A 23,167-nucleotide genomic window follows, 5' to 3' on the forward strand; every position below is an offset into this window, starting at 1 on the left:
ACTCTGAGCCTCCATCTTCTTCATCTGTGAAATGACTCCCAAAGTCTTCCTCACGGGAACTTGGGGAGGATTCAATAATATATCTATACATAATTTCTATATATTATGTGTATACTACATAGACAAATACATACACACACACAAATAAAACTGTTTTGTCATCCTGAAATGCTGTGCAGATGTTCGTGGCTCTTCACCTGTGCTGAGCTCATGTCCAGTGTGTGTGTTTCCTGGAGTAGCATCCAGCAACTCACAAGCTCCCTTCCGTTTTCTTGCAGCCTGAAAGAATCTCAGGGGAGCAGTATGGAATTCATTCTGATGTCTGGAGCTTAGGAATCTCTTTTATGGAGGTATGTTGTTTGCACATAGACTCTTCTGTGCATATCTGTACTGATATTTTCAATCAGGAAAGTGAAGATTTTGAAAGAATAAGATAAAATAAACCTTCAGCATGTTATATAGATGTATGCACAGAGTTTGACCATAAAGTCTTTGATTCCTTGTGTGGCTTGTCAACTGACTCCGGAGGTTATTTTAAAGCACTGTTTATTATAGATTACCTGTGTAAGACTTGCCTGGAGCACTTGTTAAAAATACAGATTCCTCAGGCTGGGCGAGGTGGCTCACACCTGTAATCCCAGCACTTTGGGAAGTGAGACGGGCAGATCACCTGAGATCAGGAATTCAAGACCAGCCAGACCAACACGGAGAAACCCCGTCTCTACTAAAAAATACAAAAAATTAGCTGGATGTGGTGGCACATGCCTGTAATCCCAGCTACTCGGGAGGCCGAGGCAGGAGAATCGCTTAAACCTAAGAGGTGGAGGTTGCACTGAGCCGAGCTAGTGCCATTGCACTCCAGCCTGGGCAACAAGAGCAAAACTCCGTCTCATAAAAAAAAAAAGGTTCCTCAGCCGCATTCAGAACCAACTAAATCCAAATCTCTGAGAATCTGCATTGTTAACCTGTTCCCTTGGTGATTCTTATACACACTAAATCTGGAGAACCTGTGTTCTAAAAGAGGGATTCCAGAAAAATTCTGTGCCCTGTTGGAATGCATATATATATAACTTCCAAAGGTGATTAGTTTAAAAGGTACAGCCCTGCTCATTTGGATGTATAAGTTCTATAGGTTTGTTTTGAAAGGAAAAACAATCACCTCATTATAGTATAGTCATATCACATGTGTATGTGGGTTAAGGGGCGGTGCGATATGATGGAGAGGGACGGGGAAGTGGAAGTATGCATTTAGCACAATTGCAATATCTACTCTTTATAGCTGTATTTAGAATGGACTTTATCTTAGTGTACTAGATATAGCTCCTCTAGAACACTATGCTATGCTTTTTAAAATATAAAATGATTATTGATTTATAAGAAAATGCATATAAATTATATTAGAAGGACATATGGCTCAGTTTGAATTATAATAGTACAGAACCTGTATACTGACCAGTGCTTCAAAAATTTTCATTTAAATTGATTCAGAGAAAGAAGGACTTTTCTTTTTTTTCTTAATAGAGATGGGGTCTTGCCATATTGCCCAGGCTGTTCTTGAACTCTTGGGCTCAAGTGATCCTGCTGCCTTGACTTCCCAAAGTGCTGGGATTTCAGGCAGGAGCCACTGTTCCTGGCCAGTACTTCTTATAATAGAAAAGTAGAAAGGACTCTTTAAATAATATCATAGAGTTACAATCATGATTTTATAACTTTTTTTTTAGTCAAATATTTTTTCTGCTATTTTTGTAATGCTTGAATGCAATTGTATTTGTAAGGAAATAATCTTCAAACTCAATTCACCTGCACAGTAGAAAGAAAGCAAAAATAAAGTGTTCAACGTTTATTAAATCATCATCTTCTTCTTCTTCTTAAGAGGGAATCTAAGAGGAAATACAATATGTATGCATCAGCTGAGAGGTTAGCAATAGTGGTGGTGAGATCTCAGAACTGAGTCTCCCAGCAATCCTCAAGGGCTTATTCTATTTAGCCGGTTTCAAGGCAAACTAGTGTTTTTGATTTGCGGGACTCAGGATTGCTGTGATACAATTTCCTTTTGCATATTTTAAGTTGCTGTCATTTATTTTATAAATGACTGGATATAGTGTAAGACAGTTGAGAAGTTACATGGTGTAGAGATAAGAATCCAAGATTGGGAATGGAAGACCCGGATTACAGTTCCAGGTTTGCTACTAGTTTCTTAGGTGACCCTGTTCTTCACTGGGCCTCAGTGTCTTCATTTGTAAAATATTGACCTCTAAGCCCCTTTCCAGACTAACATTCTGTGACTCTGCTGCTGCTCATTTTTTCGTTTTCTTTCCTTAGCTTTCACACAGCAACTCTAGAGTTGTGTGACCAAGAGTGATAAAATGGCATAAAATGCAGAGGCCTGGCACTACTGGAAGAGAGCATAACTGTTAGATTTAAGATTTAGAGCACATATAAATGTTCACCATTCATCCCTTTTACATTCATTTATGCGTTCATGTGTTGAGCTCCTGCTATGCCTGCTGTATAGGCAATGGGGAGAAAGTAATGAAAGGACATGCAAGTCTTGGCTGTCATGGAGTTCCATTTGGGGATGGCTGGGGCATGAGGGGAAGGACAGAAAACAAAGGGCTAAGTAAATATGTAATTTGTCAGGTGGTGATAAGTCCTATGGAGAAAAAGAAAGCACACTAGTCCTCTGATAAAGTACCACTCGAGCAGATACTTGAATGCCACCTGATAACAAGTTCAAAGGCACCAAATAGAGGGCACTCGGCATATTTAAGGGAGAGACCATTATGACTTGAGTGGAGTTAGCAAGGAAAAAGTGAGAAAGAATAAATTTAGAGAGGTAGCCAGGGGCCAGGTCAAATATAGCCTTGTAGGCCATGCTAAGGACTTTAGGTATTACTCTTAGAAGAAAGGATCTGGGCCGGGCGCGGTGGCTCACGCCTATAATCCCAGCACTTTGGGAGACCGAGGCTGGTGGATCACGAGGTCAAGAGATCAAGACCATCCTGGTCAACATGGTGAAACCCCGTCTCTACTAAAAATACAAAAACTTAGCTGGGCTAAGCAGGCAGAGGTTGCGGTGAGCCGAGATTGCGCCATTGCACTCCAGCCTGGGTAACAAGAGCAAAACTCCATCTCAAAAAGAAAAAAAGAAGAAATGATCTGACTTAAATTTTCCCAGGATCACTGAGTGCTCTGTGGAGCATGACTATATAGAGGCAGACATGGAGTCAGGGAGATCAGTTTAGGTAGGTAGGAAGACAGGTGCTCAATAAATATGACGTAGTTATATTTATGTTGCATATTGAAATATGGGTCTGTCTGCCAGTATTTTGCCGGGTGCTAGGGGTGCAAATATGAATGAAAAGAGACTCTTTGTAGTGTAGGGAAGGAGACTGCCATTGGTGTATTTGGGTTTTGTTGATGATATTCATTTATCCTGGAGATAAACTATTGAATATTCTCTGGAAGACTGAAGAAAACAGACTCATTGAATTTTTGGGATCAAAGAGGATTAGGTATAGAGAACTGAGTGAAAAAGTGTCAGCATTGAGTGTGGGGAGAGACCATTATGACTGAATGGTCATAATGCCTGAATGCCAGAAGGACTGTGTTGGCTCATGTGGTAAAGTAGAGAGCAGATAACCAGATGGTCAGGAGTGAAGGCCAGGAAGAGCTCGGCTTCTTGATGCTCCTTGTATTTTAAAATGGCTGGTAAGGAGCCGGGTGTTACAGCAGGCGGAAGAGATGTTATTAGAGATTATGATCATCAGAGAGGGTTGTTGAGCACCTCTGTACATGATGCTTAACTAAATGCCTTCAGAAGGAACTATGGGATTGTAGCCCCTGCCCTTTAGGGGCTTATTACTCCCATGCAACATGTTACCAACCCAAGTAATAGACCAGTAAGTCATTAAGGAATAGTGTAAGGCCCCTGGCGTATGTTTTATACCTAATCTGTTTGGGGTCCAAGGTAAAGAAAAGCATGTGATAGGGAAGAGAAGTAGGAGGTTTTGAGCCTATAGATGAGAAATTGTCAGGATTCAGTAGTGAAGATAACAAGGGAACCCCAAGGTTCTTGTTTTTTTCTTAAGGGCCAGTGTGATGAGAGCATTACCTGAAGGGATTAGGAAGTTAGTCCAAAGGAAGTACTTGAAGGCCAAGATTCTTCTGTGTTTTTACCATAGTATGGTAGGAATAGAAGTGGTAAATACAATTTAAAATCACTATAGACGAAAGTGTGAATCTTAATAGCATTTTAGAATCTGAGGAACAAACTGCGTTCTGTAACATAGTCAACACTTTCTAGGAATTGCTCCTCTTCTGTTTCCTCTCATTTTAAAAAACAAGATTCTCTTTCTAGTCGAAACTTTCCTTCCTTCAATTCTTAAGCACTTGCCCTGTGCCAGGTCCTGGAGAGAGGAGCACACAGAGCTGAGGAGAGCCCACCTCTGGTAGAGAAGACAGGCACATGTAGCCCAGAATAGTATGATGAGTCTTCAGTAAAGATATTTACGAATGACTCTGAGCCACAGGGGGAAGGGGGTGGGATTTCACACAAAGGAGTTGACATTTGAGGGAGATTGGTCTCGAACAGACTTTGCCATTAGGAGAAAGAGGGAAAAGATGGAGGATCCCTTCCCCATTTCCCAGCACACTCTAAGATACGGATCCCTGTAAATACTTATGGAGAGATGAAATGTCAAATTTTTATGTGAAGTCTCCCCTAGTGTAGTTTCACTACCTGTTTGTGTGCATGCCTTCTTCAAAAGTGTTTTCAGTTAAATAGTTTCTTCTCCTAGGGTACCTGTGGTAGAGAAAAAAATGGGTAAAAATATAGGAAACTGAGCAAAGGAATTTCCCTGAAATTGCACAGGAATCAAATAGAGACCAAGCCTGGTGGCTCGCTCCTGTAATCACAGCACTTTGTGAGGGTGAGGCAGGAGGATTGCTTGAGGCCAGGAGTTCAACACTAGTCTAGCAACATAGCAAGACCCCGTCTTTAAAAAAAAAAAAATTTTTTTTTTTTTTTCATTTAGCCGGGATTGGTGATTAGTACTCGCTATGTGGCAGGCTGAGGCAGGAAGATTGCTTGAGCCTAAGCGTTTGAGGCTGCAGTGAGCTATGATTGCATCACCACACTCCAGCCTAGTCAACAGAGAAAGATGCAGTCTTTTTTTAAAAAAAAAAAAGGTTGCAGGGGCAGGTGCAGTGGCTCACGTCTGTAATCCCAGCACTTTGGGAGGCCGAGGGGGGTGGATCATGAGATCAGGAGTTCAAGACCAGTCTCGTCAACGTAGTGCAACCCCATCTCCACTAAAAACATAAAAAATTAGCCAGGTGTAGTGGTGTGTGCCTGTAATCTCAGCTACTTGGGAGGCTGAGGCAGGAGAATCACTTGAACCCAGGAGGTAGAGGTTGCAGTGAGCTGAGATCATGCCATTGTACTCCAGCCCAGGTGACGGTGTGAGACTCCATCCCCACTCCCCCAAAAAAGAATCAGATAAAGACAAAATGGGAATGAAATTTTTCTATCTCTTCTCTGTCTCCCTAGCACGCTTTCTCCCAGTTTCATAAACCCTCATCTCTGAGGTTTGGCGATGCCAGAAGCAGAAAGTTCAGTTTACAGCTGTCAGACTTGAAGGCTGCCCCCACCACCTCCTACTTTTTTTTTTTTTTTCTAGTGACATTGTCTTGCTATGTTGCCCAGCGTTGCCTCGAGTTCCTGGGGTCAAGTGATCCTCCTGCCTCAGCCTCCTGAGTAGCTAGGACTACAGGTGAACCACTGCACCCACCTGAATGCCTTCATTGTTTTAAACCCCTGAAATGACAGAATTCCTCTTTGTCTGCCTTCTTCCCACTGCCCCTTGCCTTGTTAATGTGCTGTCACAGCCCCCATTAGGAGTCATAACACGGCCGCCATACTCTTTCATAAAAAATGATGTTACATGCCACTAAAATGTGCCATAAAAAAAAACCAACTCGCAGACAGGTACATTTATGCCTTAAGCAAAGAAACTTTAGTATCAGACTATCTTTTATCCTCCTCTCTCCTTTCAGTACAACATCCCTCTGTTAGAGGGATGGAAGGCGTCTCTTACAGGTTTTTGTCACCTGCATGTAGCATTTGGAGTTGGCAGATGTAACAAAAAGAAGGAAATTACCCTTAGGAAGGGAAAAAAATATTATTCACCTTGACTAATATATGGCAGTTTGACTTGATGGGAAGAATTTGGCCGGTTTCTCAATTGTTTGTTTGTAGTTTTTAACTCAGATCTTTAAATGTGTTGTAGTTCCCATCCTGAGGATTAGTTATGGAATCATTAAAGGTCACTGCCTCATATGGGGTTTGTATGGGCTCACTCTCTACTGAGGAAGAGAACCCATGTGGAATTGCAGTTCTTTCTCCTTGAACCTTCATTAGCAAGAATCAGTGTGGAAATACAAAAAGAAAATAAAAAAGAAGTGAGACCCACTAACAAGGATATAAAATTCCTGAACTAGGACAAACCAGGAGGATAATCCTTCCTGGAATATTTGTTTACCTCTTCTGGAAAGCTCATACTGATTCAGTTTCCTGGGAGATGTTAAGGATTGTTAACCTTGTAGTCACTGTTCAAGACTTCAGGGCTAAACTTTAAAATGAAAATGAGTTTGGTGTATATATAAACTACCAAGTTTGATAGTTTTATTAGGGGTGGCTACAGTATTTTAGGGCCTAATTTCTGAATTTCCCAGGCAGTTCAGTGCTTATCTCTTCTAAAGAATGGCTTAAGGATAAAGTCCCAGTCTCATTTTTTACTAAGTAATTATTCCATTTATATTATATCATTTGAGTTCACAACATAACTCTGTAGTTGGGAAGTAAACAGTCATATCTGCAAAAGTCAGTTTTAAGTTGGTCCTTCTTGAATCAGAAACTAAGTCAACATACATTCATTCTCCTCTAGCCCTGCAATCTGGAGTATGTAGGATGCTGCATCTACGTAAAAAAGGCACCAAGCTAGTCCTGTAATATTCTAATTTTCACTGAGCATGCTATACAAATACATGTTCTGTTGTGGGATTCTGTGTGGTGGGTTATTATAAACTTATAAAGGTTGATAGTGAATAATCTGACAGACTCTTCTTTTGGAGTCAGACTGAAAACCTGCCTCCTACCCTTTTTCAGAGGCAGTCTTGCTAGGTGGCCCAGACTTGCCTTGAATTCCTGGGCTCAAGTGATCCTCCCTCCTCAGCCTCCTGAGTAGCTGGGACTACAGGTGCACCACCGAAAGCCCCATCTTTAGCATATACATGGTTCTCTTTTTGCTTGGATCCTCATTCTTTCTGCCTGTTGGCCGCCTCTCTAACCAGTCTCCTGAGTCTGAGGCATGGAACAGTCTGGCTCGATGTGCCTGGTTAATTGGCGTGTCATCTAGTCCCCTGAGATCCCTCTTCATCATAACCAGTGTTTTACTGAAGTGATCTGAATGATGTGCTGAATGATGAAAGCACGGACCATGGCTTAGAAAAATGTCTCAAGATAGGGCAAGAACACATTCAGGGAACCACACAAGGTCATTGTCATTGTCATCCCAGTAACATCATCTTCTGAAAAAAGAACTTCTTTTTTTCGAGATGGAATCTTACTCTGCCGCCCAGGCTGGAGTACAGTGGCAAAATCTTAGCTCATTGCAACTTCCGCCTCCCAGGTCCACGCAATTTTCCCGCCTCAGCTTCCCGAGTAACTGGGATCACAGACGTGTGCCACCACGCCCAGCTGATTTTGTAACTTTAGTAGAGACAAGGTTTCACCATGTTGGCTAGGCTGGTCTCCAACTCCTGACCTCAGGTGATCCACCCCCCTTGGTCTCCCAAAGTGTTGGGATTACAGGTGTGAGCCACTGCACCCAGCCATCTTCTGAAGATTTTTATGGGCTCTATTGTTTTGATAAAAATAATTTTGAGTTTTAGAATTACCTTTGCCAAGTTAAAAATAAACCTATGGAATATTATGCTGTTCTCTGTACATGTAATATTTTTCATCTCTCCAAAATAGAGTTTAAATAACCATCCTTTGTGATGCCAGCTCTGATATCTCCAGCTGAAGGTAATATCTTCCTCTTCTGGCCTTCATCTGCATCATGCTTGTGGCATGTAAATTGTCCACTTTGTATTAAGTAATGTATAGGCATGTCATAGTTCCTTATGACAGGATTCGAATCTGATTCTCTCATAATCTTCTATACTGTTTAGTACTGTTGAGTTCCCCTAGTGGGCACTCAAGAAATCTTTTTGACTCAGTTTCTTCCTACTTTTATAATAGTTTTTTTAAAGCAGTTTCTGAAAATAAAGATCAGAGTTTAAAGTGTGGTGGAGTCTTTAAGCCAAATTTCCGTAGATATTTGCAGAATAGATTACAGTGTTTTGCTTGTGAAGAAGCTTTCAGTTTATCGAAGTATCAGATCCAGATTTGAATTCCACTTCAGCCAGCCTAAGACAGAGAACCTTGGGTAAATCATTTAATTTAGCTGAGCCTCAGTTTCCTCCTCTTTAGATGGAATATCTACTTCAGAGCCTTTGGACGAAGTTCACAAGGGAAAAAAGCCATTATCCCCTCTCTATAAAAGGAATTACGCTTTGAAATATTTACATTTGAATCAGAAAGACTACTAATTTGGTTAAAGATGATGTAAGCTTTAGCTTACAGTTTCACCTCAGACTCCACTAAAAATAACCATAACGTGATTTACACACACACACATACTCACATGCAAAAAGGATACCATAAAGAGAAAGGGAAAGGAGACAACAGTAAACAACTGTCTCAGAGCAGGGCTGAGAATACAGGCAAGCCGGCAGTCTGATGTGCTGTGAACACCCAAAGGCTCCGGAATTGGTGGGACCAGGTATGTGGAGCTAGGAGTCAAGGTGGAACCAAGAGAGGAGACTTGCTTTAAAGTCAGTTTGACAATTATGATGACTAATCCTTCATTTAGTACAAATTAATATGAATTACTTATGAAAACCCAATAGAAGGCCGGGCACGGTGGCTCAAGCCTGTAATCCCAGCACTTTGGGAGGCCGAGGCGGGTGGATCACAAGGTCAGCAGATCGAGACCATCCTGGTCAACATGGTGAAACCCCGTCTCTACTAGAAATACAAAAAATTAGCTGGGCGTGGTGGCGCGTGCCTGTAATCCCAGCTACTCAGGAGGCTGAGGCAGGAGAATTGTCTGAACCCAGGAGGCAGAGGTTGCAGTGAGCCGAGATTGCGCCATTGCACTCCAGCCTGGGTAACGAGCGAAACTCCGTCTCAAAAGAAAAAAAAGAAAACCCAATAGAAGACAGTTGTTAATGTACTTGAGTAAACAGCATGGGTGGACACTCAGTCTAACAAAACTGAGGGGAGGGTTTTTTGGAGCAAATAAAATAGGTGATACCTGGCACCAGAGAAGTTAGGGTTCCATTACTGCGTTCAGAGGCATTGAGTGAAAGTTTAGATTCTGAATGTTGAGACCTCCCACCCTGTTCCTAGGACACTCATGGTCAAGATTACTTTTCACGCAAGAGATTGGCAGAGACTTTCTCTAAGGAAATTGACTAGGAAGACTTAAAGATCCAGATGATGGGAGTTCCCCAAGGAAACACCCTAGCTAGATCACACTCCCAGGAAAGCCGTTAGTCTCCAAGCCCCATCCATGAGCACAGAGTTTCCAGTGAGATCTCAGTGCCTTACTCTTACAGAGCCATTTGAGGAAGCCCTTTAGGGTGAGAACAGAGGCCTAAAGCGCCTAAAAAGAGAAGGAACTGGATGGCCAGAAAACCATACAGGGGGTGAAGAGTTCAAATAAATTACCAACAGTATCCTGGGAGGACTAAGAGAAAATAGTGTACTCAGAAGATAAGCACAGGCTGCTGTACCAAAATGAACATTCCGAGACCAGCAAGAAATAGGAGAGAAATGAAAATTAAAGAGCCAAGTCAAGAACTTCCTGAGAATTTCTCGTTAAAGAACCAAGTAAAGAAGTAACATGAAAAATAGAAGTTCCAGGAAGAAAGAACAGAGAAAACAAAGGGGAAGAAATCATCAAAGAAACATTTTAGATTTTAATGTCATAACATGAGAAAAGTATATATTGTACAAGACTGCCCTTCTCTTAGTATTCCTGTAGAAAAAAAATCATTTTTTCCCCAGATGACATATGGCAGTGTTTTTTCCCAGAGAAAGTGAGTTTTTGTTGAGGATTAGTAAATAGAAATTTTCCCAAGGAAAATTTACTATAAAAAGTACAAATAGTTGCATATAACTTCCTTTTATCTCACTGGAATGTAAAAGCTTAGCACATCTCATTTTTATGTATACATATTGTTTAATGGAAGTCAGATAAGACTCATTAGATATCAGGAAAATGAAATGTGATCTTCTGTACTTATAAATAAACACATAAACCATGTAGAGCTGTGTAAATATAAGAAAAATTATTTTAAAAGTGGCATGGGCCAGGCACAGTGGCTTACGCCTGTAATCTCAGCACTTTGGGAAGCCGAGGCTGGTGGATCACCTGAGGTCAGGAGTTCAAGAGCAGCCTGGCCATCATGGTGAAACCCCGTCTCTATTAAAAATACAAAAATTAGCTGGCATGGTAGCAGGCACCTGTAATCCCAGTTACTTGGGAGGCTGAGGCAGGAGAATCACTTGAACTCAGGAGGTGGAGGTTGCAGTGAGCTGAGATTGTGCCATTGCACTCCAGCATGGGTGACAGAGTGAGACTTTATCTCAAAAAGAAAAGTGTCATGGATCACCCAGCCCTATACCCTTGACAGAAACTTCTGAAGAAGTTTGATAGCAAGTTTGTCATTTTGTTATTTTCTTTCTGATATTGTTTTTAGATTCAAGGGCTGTTATCCTAATTCTTGAACTTTTAAAGAACTCAGACTGGCTTAACCAGAATTCAGTTCATATATTTGCACCAACACTTACAATCAGTGTGATCTTAGCCAGTTCAGTTTGCCAAGTGTCAGTTTCTTATGTGTAAGTTGAAGGGAACGTTATAATTTATTCATTCCTTAAATATTTATTGAACACCATTTACATGTCAAACACATTAAGTGCTAGGGATGCACTGGCAAACAAAATAGGCATATTCCCTTTCCTTTTTGAGCCTACAGTATAATAAGGGAGGCAGAAGATAATAATAAACACTTATATTTTTTGAAAGCAAGATTAGAATATATTCAATATTCTAGGCTTTTTATGAAGACTCTTTTTTTTGAGATGGAGTTTCACTCTTGTTGCCCAGGCTGGAGTGCAATGGCATGATCTCGGCTCACCACAACCTCTACCTCCTGGGTTCAAGTAATTCTTCTGCCTCAGCCTCCTGAATAAATGGGATTACAGGCATATGCCACCATGCCCAGCTGATCTTGTATTTTTAGTAGAGGCAGGGTTTCTCCATGTTCGTCAGGCTGGTCTCGAACTCCCAACCTCAGGTGATCCACCTGCCTCAGCCTCCCAAAGTGCTGGGATTATAGGCATGAGCCACTAAACCCGGCACTTTTATTCAACATTAACAACCACAGAGAGTTACTTGAAGAAGTAAGCTTTTTGAAGTAGCATGTTGTATGTATTGAGTGCTTACCAAGTAGTAAGAATTATGAAGCATTTTCTAAACTTGGCTCTTGCCTCTAAATATAGAGAACTCTTTTTTCCCCCACCCCTACAAGCTGTCAAAAAAACACCGCATACAGCTGTTTCTAGTGGGTTTATGGTTGTGGCTTTGCTTGCTTTTCTAGTCCTTGGTAATTGTGAATCTGGTCCAAGGGGTGACGGATGGCTCTGGATGCTCTGTAAGCAGCCGCCATCAACTTTTCTACACCATAAAAACTTGGCATTTGGTGTGTTTCACTGAAATACTGATATTTTCTCTTCTTCTTTTTAAATAATTAGTTTCAAGAATGTGAGTGAAATCTTACCCCATGTTGAATATTCCTAACCTGAAAGTCTAAAATCTGAAGTACTCCCAAAGTTGAAATTTTTTGAGCACCAACATAACCCTCAAAGGTCACACTCATTTGAGCATTTAGGATTTCAGGTTTTTGGATTGGGGATGGTGGTAAGTATAATGCAAATATTCCAAAATCTGAGCTATTTCTGTCCCAGGTAGTTCAGATAAAGCATACACCCAACCTGGATCATGATCCAGCTAGTCTCCTGACCCAACTAGTGAAACATTTTACCTGTTGACCAAAGTTTTTGCTGAGAACCATCAAAAGGTGAAAAGATCTGAAGGGCCCAAAGACAAAGGAAATTTCTGTGGAAGATTGTATGGGAAAGTGGGGAGGATGTGCTTCTGGGGTCCTTGTCGTGGGTTCTCCCCTCCCGCTGAAGGATGCTGAAGAAAAGAACTTGTAAGAGTTTCCATCACTCATTCCCCTGCTCTTACTCCCTTTTCTCTAATTCTGTCTTAACTTGATTTTTTTCCATTATCTTTTTTTGGGGGGTCTAAAATTGTATGTAACTTAGCGAAAAAAGGAGCTGTTAAAATGACCTTTGGCAGTTGATGGATTGACCAGTTCAGTCCTTCGCAAGGCTTGTGAAGGGATCCAGCTGTCTCAGATTACCACGCCTCAATGTGCGTTTTCCAAGGTTGTCAGTGACTGTAGTCAATGTGAAACTGGATGACAAAGCGAAGTGTTTCTCCCTGAATAAGGCATTGTTGAGCTTGCTTTGTGTTCAGAGCTGTTGGGGACAACCATGAGATTGACAAAACAAGATGGAACAGGTGCTAGCAGTCTCAGCTAAGCATTTTGTTATTTTGATGGATTTCAGACTAATTTTAAAGTTTTTCCAGTAGCACATGCTCATATCACGTATACACACAAATACATAGAATTTGAAATTAAAAAAAAAAAACAAGGTCTTGATATGAAGAATAAAGACAGAGAAAACAAAGCAGGCATTTGACAACCCATTTTCAGATGTTTAATGGATTGTTGTCAGTGGAGAAGCAGCAAGCTGATCTTTTATGACAAGAAGGCTGAACCTTCTGAAGCTAAAACAATAGCCAAAAAAAAAAAAAAGCAAACGAACAAAAAAACCATGACTTTTTATTCAGTATAAGAAGGATTTTCTGATGCATAGATTCTGTATCTTCGACCTCAGCGGTGGAATCGTTTGCCTTTAGAGGTAAAAATGTTCCATCCCTGGGGACATTTAAGTAGGGACTGAATGACTACTTGTCTCAGATTTTTGAAAAGAACTTTCCTGTAGAAGAGACAGGTATAAGGTTAGACAAGATGCAGTCATGTATTCATTTGGTCACTCAGCAGATATTTTTTGAGTGCCTACTATGTGGCAGGCCCTGTGCCAGTCACTGGGGACACCGCTGAGAAGAAAACTGACAAAATCCTTGTTCTCATGAAGCCTACATTTTGTAAAAGAGGGTTTGACAGTTTTAACTTTTTAGGCAAATAAGTGAGTTAAGCTGCACGTGGTGGCTCACAACAGTAGTCCCAGCTACCTGGGAGGCTGAAGCAGCCTCCTGCTCCCTTTAGCCCAGGAGTTCGAGGCCGCAGTGAGCTATGATTATGCCATTGCACTCCAGCGGCCAAGCAAGACCCTGTCTCTAAAAAGGAAAATAAACAAGCAAACAGGATGATATGCTAGGAGTAACTGCTTGGTATGGGATTACTTTTGACTTGAGATTTGAAAGATAAGAAGGAACCCAGTCTTCTAGTGACATCTCTCAATTCTAAAATTCTAGGTCTATGATAATTTTGGGAACCACGTCTGCTAACTTTGAGATATTCAGTGGTAAAAACGACTGCTCCTAGAAAATTATCTTATCTGCCTTGTGTTGTATTTAGAGACTAGAATTTTTTTTTAACTTAAAGAGAGGGTTTAGAACTTGTTAAACCAGACCACTCCTCTTAGCAGTGAGGAAGCTGGTCTCCATGGAACTGTGCAAAAGGGGACTGGAACCTGGGTCTTCTGATGTGAAATATAGTGCTCTTTCCTGTCTTCCAAGCTCTTGCTCAATGTCATTCTAACAAGAAGGGTGACAGCATCACACTTTTTTAAAAGTGTAATACTTAACAAAGCCATTTGATATTCATTATTTCTATCAAGCTTCTCCCCACTCTGAAAAATCAGCAACTTGAAGCATCAAATATTGTTTCACCTTATGAGCATCAAAGTTCCCATTTTGCAAATGAGGAAACTTAGATCCAGATAAGTTAAAGGACTTTTCTAGAAAGGTTAAGTGAATAGACCAGGCAGCAGCAGTCAAGTATCCTGACTCATGGATCAAAGTCTGCTTTCTTCCATTACACTATAGAAAAGTAGATCAAGTAGTTCAAAAAAAGAAGAGATGAATAGTAAATGGAACTGAGCAGGAAACCAGATAAAGGAAAAGACAGGTTTATTGTGACTCTGCTGGTCAGTCAAGACTGCTTTTCATAGGTTTACACCTTCCACTATCCCTGTAGCTGGTTCAGTTTTACCATATTTCAAAATGTGCTAGTTGTCTTTCAGAAACTAAGGCCTAGTTTATTAAACACAAATATTAGCCTAATCTCCAGTATGTTTACTGCAATAGAAGTAGGTAGGTAAGGATCCCATCTAATTAGTAAATATTTATCCAGTGCCACCCAGTGTCGGCAGTAAGGGAACAAACCTTGCCCTCGGGGGCTCCTTGACTGATGGGAAGAAAGAAAAGTGCAATGGAAACACGTAGAACTGGGCAGATGAGAGTGTGGTCGGACATCAGTGTCAGAGAAAGCATTTCAGTGATTGATTACTGCTTAATAAACTACCCAAAATTAGTGGCTTAACCTAACCATTTATTTACTCGGGATTCTGTGGGCCAGGAATCTTAGCAGGGCTCAGCTATTCTGTATAGCATCAAAAGCCTCTCATGAGGTTGCTGTTGGGTAGTGGTTGAGGATGGAAGATCCAAGATGGCTTTATCTGCATGTATGATGCTTTGGTGGAGATGGCCAGGAGTGGCTGGGACCTCCCTTCCTCCTTTACCTCCTCTCCCATCTCCCCTTCATAGCTAGTTTAGACTTCCTTTATGGTACCTGTTCTAAGCTGTGATGGCAAAAGCTACAAATCCCTCAAGGCCCAACCTCAGAAATTACACAGGATTGTTTCTGCCACATTATTGGGAGGGGAGGGGCGGGTGTGTTGTTGTTATTGTTGTTGTTCGTTTTTTTTGAGATGGAGTCTCGCTCTGACACCCAGGCTGGAGTTCAATGGCTTGATCTTGGCTCACTTGAACCTCTGCCTCACAGGTTCAAGCGATTCTCCTGCCTCAGCCTCCCAAGTAGCTGGGATTACAGGTGTGTGCCACCGTGCCCGGCTAATTTTTTTGTATCTTTAGTTGAGACAGGGTTTCACCAGGTTGGCCAGGCTAGTCTCAAACTTCTGACCTCATGATCTGCCCGCCTCAGCCTCCCAAAGTGCTGGGATTACAGGTGTAAGCCACCACGCCTGGCCCACATTCTGTTGATCACAGTGTAGGTTCTTGATGATAAAGCAACAAAGTCATGTTGCAAAAGAGCATCCTGGGGTGTAGATTGTGTTAAGGCCGTCACTGGAAGCATAGTACATTTCAGAAAGCTTCCTAGAAGTATCTAAGCTAAGTTTTTTTTTTGTTTTTGTTTTTTAATTGAGACAGAGTTTTGCTCTTGTTACCCAGGCTGGAGTGCAGTGGTGCGATCTCGGCTCACCGCAACCTCCGCCTCCTGGGTTCAGGCAATTCTCCTGCCTCAGCCTCCTGAGTAGCTGGGATTACAGGCATGAGCCACCATGCCCAGCTAATGTTTTGTATTTTTAGTAGAGACGGGGTTTCACCATGTTGACCAGGATGGTCTCGATCTCTTGACCTTGTGATCCACCCGGCTCTAAGCTAAGTTTTGATGAATGGGTTAGATTTGGAGGACAGTGTTACAGCAGGAGCAGTGGCATGTACAGAGGCCAGAATGTGAGAATATCAACTGTTTATGAGTCCCTTGACTTTGAACTGTCTAGAAGTAGAAATGTGGGTTGAGCTCAGTAGACTAGACCCCAGCACTAATGTTTTCTCCAATACCCACAACTGCATGACTTTAGAGAATGGTTTAGAACTGGAAGCCCCCAAAGGTAGGTCTCTAAAAGAGCATTGTCTTGATTACGGATGCCTGCTGTCACAGGACACAGGTCAGCATTACACAGACATTTCTAAAGGGTGATATTTCATAATTATAATGAGGATTCAAATGGCTATTGAGATAAACATATGAGATGGAATTTGGGGCAGTTAACTCTAATCTTTCTTTTTAAAAGTTTTTTGATGGGGGCCAGGTGCAGTGTCTCATGTCTCACTTTGGGAGGCTGAGGTGAGCACATCACTTGAGGTCAGGATTCAAGACCAGCCTGGCCAACATGGTGAATCCCCATCTCTACTAAAAATACAAAAATTAGCCAGGCACTGTGGTGTGCGCCTGTAATCCCAGCTACTTGGGAGTCTGAGGCAGGAGAATCGCTTGAACTTGGGAAATGGAGATTGCAGTGAGCTGAGATTGCACTACTGCACTCCAGCCTGGGTGACAGAGTGAGACTCTATTTCAAAAAAAAAAAAAAATTTATGGGTACATAGTAGGTATACATATGAATGGGGTACATATGAATTCACCTCAAGCATTTATAATTTTTTTGTTACAAACATTCCAATTATATTCTTTTAGTTATTATTAAATGTACAGTAAATTTTTGTTGACTGTGATCACCTGTTGTGCCATGAAATACTAGAATCTTATTCATTCTAACTATATTTGTGTGCCCATTAATCATCCCCTTCTCCTCCCCACCAACTCCCCTTCCCAGCCTCTGGTAACCATCATTCTACTCTATCTCCATGAGTCCAATTCATTTAACTCTAATCTTTTTCCTTCTTGGCAACCCTTTAATCTTTAATAAGAAATAAGTCATCTAAATTCATCATAATGCTTAAATATGTGAAAATGGTAGCTACTGATCAGTCTAAGCAGTGATATGTAAGAGGGCCTTCCTGGCGTGGTGGCTCACGCCTGTAATCCGAGAACTTTGGGAGGCTAAGGCAGGCAGACCACCTGAGATCAGGAGTGGGAGACCAGCCTGACAAGCAAGGAGAAACCCCGTCTCTACTAAAAATACAAAATTAGCTGGGCTTGGTGGTGCATGCCTGTAATCCCAGCTACTTGGGAAGCTGAGGCAGGAGAATCGCTTGAACCCGGGAGGCAGAGGTTGCGATGAGTCGAGATCATGCCATTGCGCTCCAGCTTGGGCAACAAGAGTGAAACTCTGTATCAAAAATTTTTAAAAATTTAAAAAAAAGAGAGCCTTGTCAGTTAAGACCATCAAATCCTAATACTAAAGAGTTTGTGTACCGTGTTCATTAAGGTACTGTGTCCTAGAAACAAGCCAACCAGGTACCACTAGGTTGACCAAATCCTGGGGGAGATCAGCATCAGGGGATATGTCATAAACAACAAATGCTATTGTCAGCCTACTGCAAAATGCTATTTCTGGTGTCATGGAGAACATAAAATTTATGATTTTTATTTTGCCCTTAAGTTAAAATGTCTAAGGTGCTAGAAACACAGGAAGAGGTAGAACTGGGGACTGTCACCAGGGAGGAAGTGATACACGCTGTCCAGTGAAGGGTGTGGACAGAGGGTGGTATGAAGTTTGACCACAGAATTGTGGGTAGAGTCTTCTGGGATTGACTCCTGACAGAAGAGGAGAAAAAGAGGAACAATTTGAACCAAGTTCTGAAATAATAGGTAGGCTAGAAATCGATCTGCTCATCTGTTGCACCATCTCAGATTCCAGATAGGAAAACTACCCTCAGTGTTGCATTCTGAGCTGTGCAAACATATGAAGAACATTCATTTTTCAATTGGAAAAATACAGTGGTTGCTTTCATTAATCATGACTAAATGTTCTCTCTCTTTAACACAGTCTTTCATGAATTTTCTCTCATTGCACGGAATACTGTGAAAAAAAGACCTTTGCCTTTTTTTTTTTTTTTTTTTTTTTTGAGACAGAGTTTCGCTCTTGTTACCCAGGCTGGAGTGCAATGGCGCGATCTCAGCTCACTGCAACCTCCGCCTCCTGGGTTCAGGCAATTCTCCTGCCTCAGCCTCCTGAGTAGCTGGGATTACAGGCACGCGCCACCATGCCCAGCTAATTTTTTGTATTTTTAGTAGAGACGGGTTTCACCATGTTGACCAGGATGGTCTCAATCTCTTGACCTCGTGATCCACCCGCCTTGGCCTCCCAAAGTGCTGGGATTACAGGTGTGAGCCACTGCGCCCAGCCTGCCATTGTTTTTAACTGACTTTTAGAGATTTAGTTATATACCCAGATACTGTAATTAGCATTGCTGGAGTAGAGCTATTGATGGAAATCAACATGGAACAATTAAAGTGTCTGCAAAGCTACAAAAATGGGTCTTTTTAAATTGAAGCTTTTCCCCTCTTGTTTATTTTTCAGTTACCTGCCTAATACTATGGCCTAGTTGAAATTATATATTCCATTTAAACACAGTATCCAACCAAAAAGTTACTCAGCTAGGGTTTGGGGTCTAAGGTAGTATAGACAGATTGATATACACACACATACACAAACATAAACACACACATATATATTCACACATACATTTATACATGCATAAGTAGACACATATATACACACCTATGCTTATACATACATAAGTACATGCATATATATACATACACAAGGAAAAAAAGAAAATGATGCAAATGAAATAGCATATGGGAGAGGAAGGAGAATTATGTTTGGGACAGCAGGATTAGAAAGACCAAAGCACATTTAAAGATTCAAAACAATAGCATTTAGCATGAAATCTACTTTTTATCATCTTTACCAAGCCATCAGAATGAAGAAAGACAGTGTCCAGCTGTAGCAGTAGTTTGGTAGCAGGAGAATCAGACGTAAAGGTACTAGTGCCTGAGGGGTGGGTCATGAATTAATAATTGCTATGTGGCGGATGAGCCCCGTCAGAAGAGCTGAAAATGAGGAAGTTGCCTTGCAGAGCGCTATCAATCACTCAGTGACCATAACTTCCAGTAATTAGTGTATTTTATGGGCCTTTGCTTCAGTGGCTCGAAAGCACATATGCTCCAGTCACAGCTAAACTTTGCCGGAGTAATATTCTAGGATGATTTATCCTCCTGCTGCACTGGGATATAACCCTATATTAGGTGAAGATTGTGAACTAAGCTGCAATAAAGTGTAAGTTTAGGTACAGTTTGCCCAGGTTGAGACCTCAATGTATCACGCTTTTCAGCATTCACGGTTAGGCTATGTGGCAAGCAATCATTTTTAACAGTGAAACAAATAAAGCAATTAAAGGAATAGCATTAGGATATTGTACTTGTGAATTACTGTTGCCCTCTCCCTGTTTAAGTGTCTACTGTAATAAACCCATTTCTTTTTATTTATTTTTTTTAAAACATGCTGTAATAGAAACATTTATTTGTTTTTTGTTTTTTAAGTTACGCAGTGCATGTGCAGGATTTGCGGTTTGTTAAATATTTATTTGTAATGCTGTCTTTTCTCCCTTATTTATAATCTGGGACAGAATACAGGGCCTTATGAATGGTAGATAAGTGCTTGATTTATTTGTTTGTGCTATTGTTTGGGCTCCTTAAGTTAAATAAGTTTCTATCAGTGGACTTTGGTGAGGACAAGTAGTTATTGATGTTTTTTGTTTGTTTGTTTTTTAATATTGGCACCCCTTAAGGAGCACTCCTGATGGGACCCTCAGATTTAGATTGTTTCTACAAAAACAAGAAACGTTACTTACAAGCTCTCAGAGTACTTTTCTTATAGGCACAGCGAGTTATTTCCTGTGGCTCACCCACTGCACTAGAAGTCTGTGAGGTCTTTGCAGACAGGGTCCTTTGCCATTGCCAAAACCTTTGTAGAGCTCGTGTTCCTAGGCTCTTAACAAGGTTTGCCAGCAACTTATAGTATGACTTCGAGCAAATTAATTATGCTTCTGGTGCCTCCGTTGGGCCATAATTCTGTTTGCGTTGAAGAAATCCTTAGAGTTTATAGGAAAGTGTTTGTGAAAATAAGTATAAATCAAATGAGGAGAAAATATGCATGGTTTCACTGTATTCTCTTGAGAGTAAAGTCTGTCTTCATCATTTTTAATGATGGTGTCTTTGAATTACCTTAAATAGACACCAGTATAAGCTAATTTCACCAAGTATAGGTGGAAGTATAGATGGAAGCTAATTTCACCAAGTATATACACAGTTTGATGCTTTCATTACATTTACTATCCCATCTTTAATTTGCAATATATTATAATATCATACAAGTTAAACAGTAATAGTAAAACAAACTAATCGTCTTTAATTAAAGTGAATTAGATTTTGATTTTAATATATTTGATGTAGTGAGAACTGATAATGTGGAGGGTCCCAGAGGTTGTTAGGGCATGTTTCCGTTAGGCCTGATGGTGTTAGTAATAATCCTCTTCCTCATAGTTCTAGACATGAACAAATATGTCACTTCATCAGTCTCTGTTACTCGCACTTCTGCCCCTCCACAGGGGTTGCAGATTCCACAAGTTATCAGCTAATGGCGTTATACATTAAAAATTGAAGCTTTCCTCACTCTGAGGCCTTTCAAGGCTTTGTTCTTAAGCCCCAGACACTTTGGAGTGCAGCTGCAAACTATAGGCAGAAGATTAAATTAATTTGTAACTCTTTTTTTTTTTTTGTGGCCCTGCATTACCAAATCCTCCACATTTAATTGAAACCCTACTTCAAGACGCTTTGTGTTTCTGTGTTCTTTGTTGTCAGTTTAACCTCCAAAGCACTTTAACACTGGTAAATTGCTGTTATATCCTTTGGATTGTTTTTAAACCATTCAGTAAGAGAACAGTGAAATTGATACATGGGAAAAAAAGTAAAATCTTAGGGTAGATTTTGAGGTATTTAATATTTATTATGGCTCTTCACCAGCATAGTTTCAGATGATTTAAACTCTTTTCTCTAGGACTGCGTAAATTGGTCTTGGGATGAAAACCCACCTAGGGAATTTTATGTAATCCAGTAGTTAAGTCTGATTTTTGAAAGTTTCCCTGTGTCTGAATGTTCCAGAGTGGCTGCTGCATTTCTATAAAATGAGGGTTTAACTGCAGCGTACAATCTAAATGCAAAATCCTTAGATGGAAATGTAATTGTGTAAAATGTGCACAAGGTAATTAAGAACAAATTTTAGAACATTTCAGACTATGAAGTTGTCCTTCAGCTAGATCACGGGCTATATTGAAAATGCTTATTTTCAATTTGCAGTTGTGCTGAGAAACATAGAATATGTCTAAATTAAGAATTAAAAAAATCCAGTGCTCTTTGGTAAAACTGTAAATTTAAAACTACTCCCACAGCATAGTTGATATTCTGAGTAGGAGAGTCGAGTACCAAAAACGTGTCTTGAATTTTTTGTCCTACACTTGTTTTCTGGCTATTATGTTTGTTTTCTCTTTATCATTTATGATTTTATGACAATAATTATTTTTATTATCAACAAATGCCATTTTGTTGCTTTGTAAATAAATAACTTCTTTTTGTTAAAATACCAAGGTTTTTATCATGTTATATGTTTGGCAATTGTTATGACACACATGCAAATATATTTGTTATTTAAATTATGAAATCCAACATATTCAAATGCTGCTAACTGAAAAGCATTTTCTAGATTATGGTTGGACAAGTCAAGTGTCAGTAAGATGACACTAAGGAACAGTCCTGTTTTTAGAGTGAGATGTTAGTTGTTTACTGCTATTTAAGTATGTTCCCAACTGGTAAACATTGCAGATCATTCTTTTTCTGTCTTTTATGTTATAAACATCCCACAACAAACAAAGTCTTCAGCAGTTTGCTAAATCTTAAGTATTTGGAATTAGACTGTACTTTTAAATTTAATATTAAATAGAATTCCTCATCTCTACCTCCACCCCCTGGCCTCAGATAAATAAAGCTTTTCCAAATCTTTTACGATATGAGCTTTTCTCCCCTCCTGGGAATGAAAAGGATATGAGACCCATTTGATGAATTGCTGGCACTTATGTGTGTCTACATTTTTCAGTATACTTAAAAAAAAAAAACAAACTAGACTTAAGCTGCCTATATTTAAATGCTTCTTTTGTAAAGATGATAAAGAGAGCGAAGATTTCTATTGGTTTAGCCCTAATCTATTTGCTTTGTTGTGATTTTTTTTCCCTTTCCTTTAACTGTTAACCTATTTATAAATCTAAATCTACATACAAAGGTCATTGGTTGGCTGAACTTAAACCATTTTACTCAGTAAATTTAATTAAGAAAATACAGTGCAACTCATAAGCAAATGAGTTTTTTCCTAGTTTTAAACCAAACCACCCTCTTGAGTGCTGATTGCCTTGCCCGACCCCTGGTGATACAGAAACAGGCAAAATTAAAAAGGACATTAAAGCTTCATTAAATCTGAAACACATTTAGTACAGTGACATATCTGCAGGCCATTTCAGAGAAGATTACATACTCTCTTTTGTAAGTTTCCTAATTTATAATACCTTGACAATAAAAACTGGGGAAATGCAAGTAGATTAATAGACCAGTAGGGGTAAAAGATACAGAATGGCCCCAGGTCTGCCTGTGTGTGAAATATGCTCTTGGAGCATATGTACTCTCTCCTCCCCATAAGGATTCCATGTTTATTTTGACTTTTGACAGCCTCATTGAGCACTTGTTTTTTTTGTTTGTTTGTTTTTGTTTTGAGATAGGGTCTCACTCTGTTGCCCAGTCTGGAATGCAATGGCATGCTCAAGGCTCACTGCAGTCTCTACCTCCCCAGGCTCAGAAGATCCTTCCACCCCAGCCTCCCAGGTAGCTGGAACTACAGACATGTGCCACAACACCTGTCTCATTTTTGTAGAGAACTTTTTCTTCATGCAACCATATCTACTAAGAAGCTGTTTTCTTTTTTACCTCCTCCCAATAGAACTTAATTTTAAAAAGTTCTAGAGCCTGACTATATGTTTTCTTCTACTTTTCTATAAGACAAATAGTGTAGAACATAAACACTGCAGCTGCATTAGACCTAGAAGGATCGGGACATACATAGAAGGCAGGGGTCCTCTCCTGG

At 40.3% G+C, this 23,167-nt stretch overlaps 1 protein-coding gene across 25 annotated transcripts in view; it reads left to right on the top strand.

Annotated features, from left to right (window-relative positions):
- The window catches only part of MAP2K5 (mitogen-activated protein kinase kinase 5), a 279,080-nt gene that overhangs the window by 164,819 nt on the left and 91,094 nt on the right, over positions 1-23,167 (top strand). For all 25 annotated transcript variants that reach the window (XR_013520769.1, XR_013520770.1, XR_013520771.1 and 22 more), the window contains one exon: positions 279-350. Coding sequence is in view for 22 of the 25 variants with exons in the window: in XM_054239383.2 (XP_054095358.1) it covers positions 279-350 (72 nt within the window). In the remaining 3 variants the exon portion in view is untranslated. The remainder of the gene's footprint in view (positions 1-278; positions 351-23,167) is intronic.

Source organism: Callithrix jacchus, chromosome 8, assembly GCF_049354715.1.
Source record: "Callithrix jacchus isolate 240 chromosome 8, calJac240_pri, whole genome shotgun sequence".
NCBI lineage: Eukaryota > Metazoa > Chordata > Mammalia > Primates > Cebidae > Callithrix > Callithrix jacchus.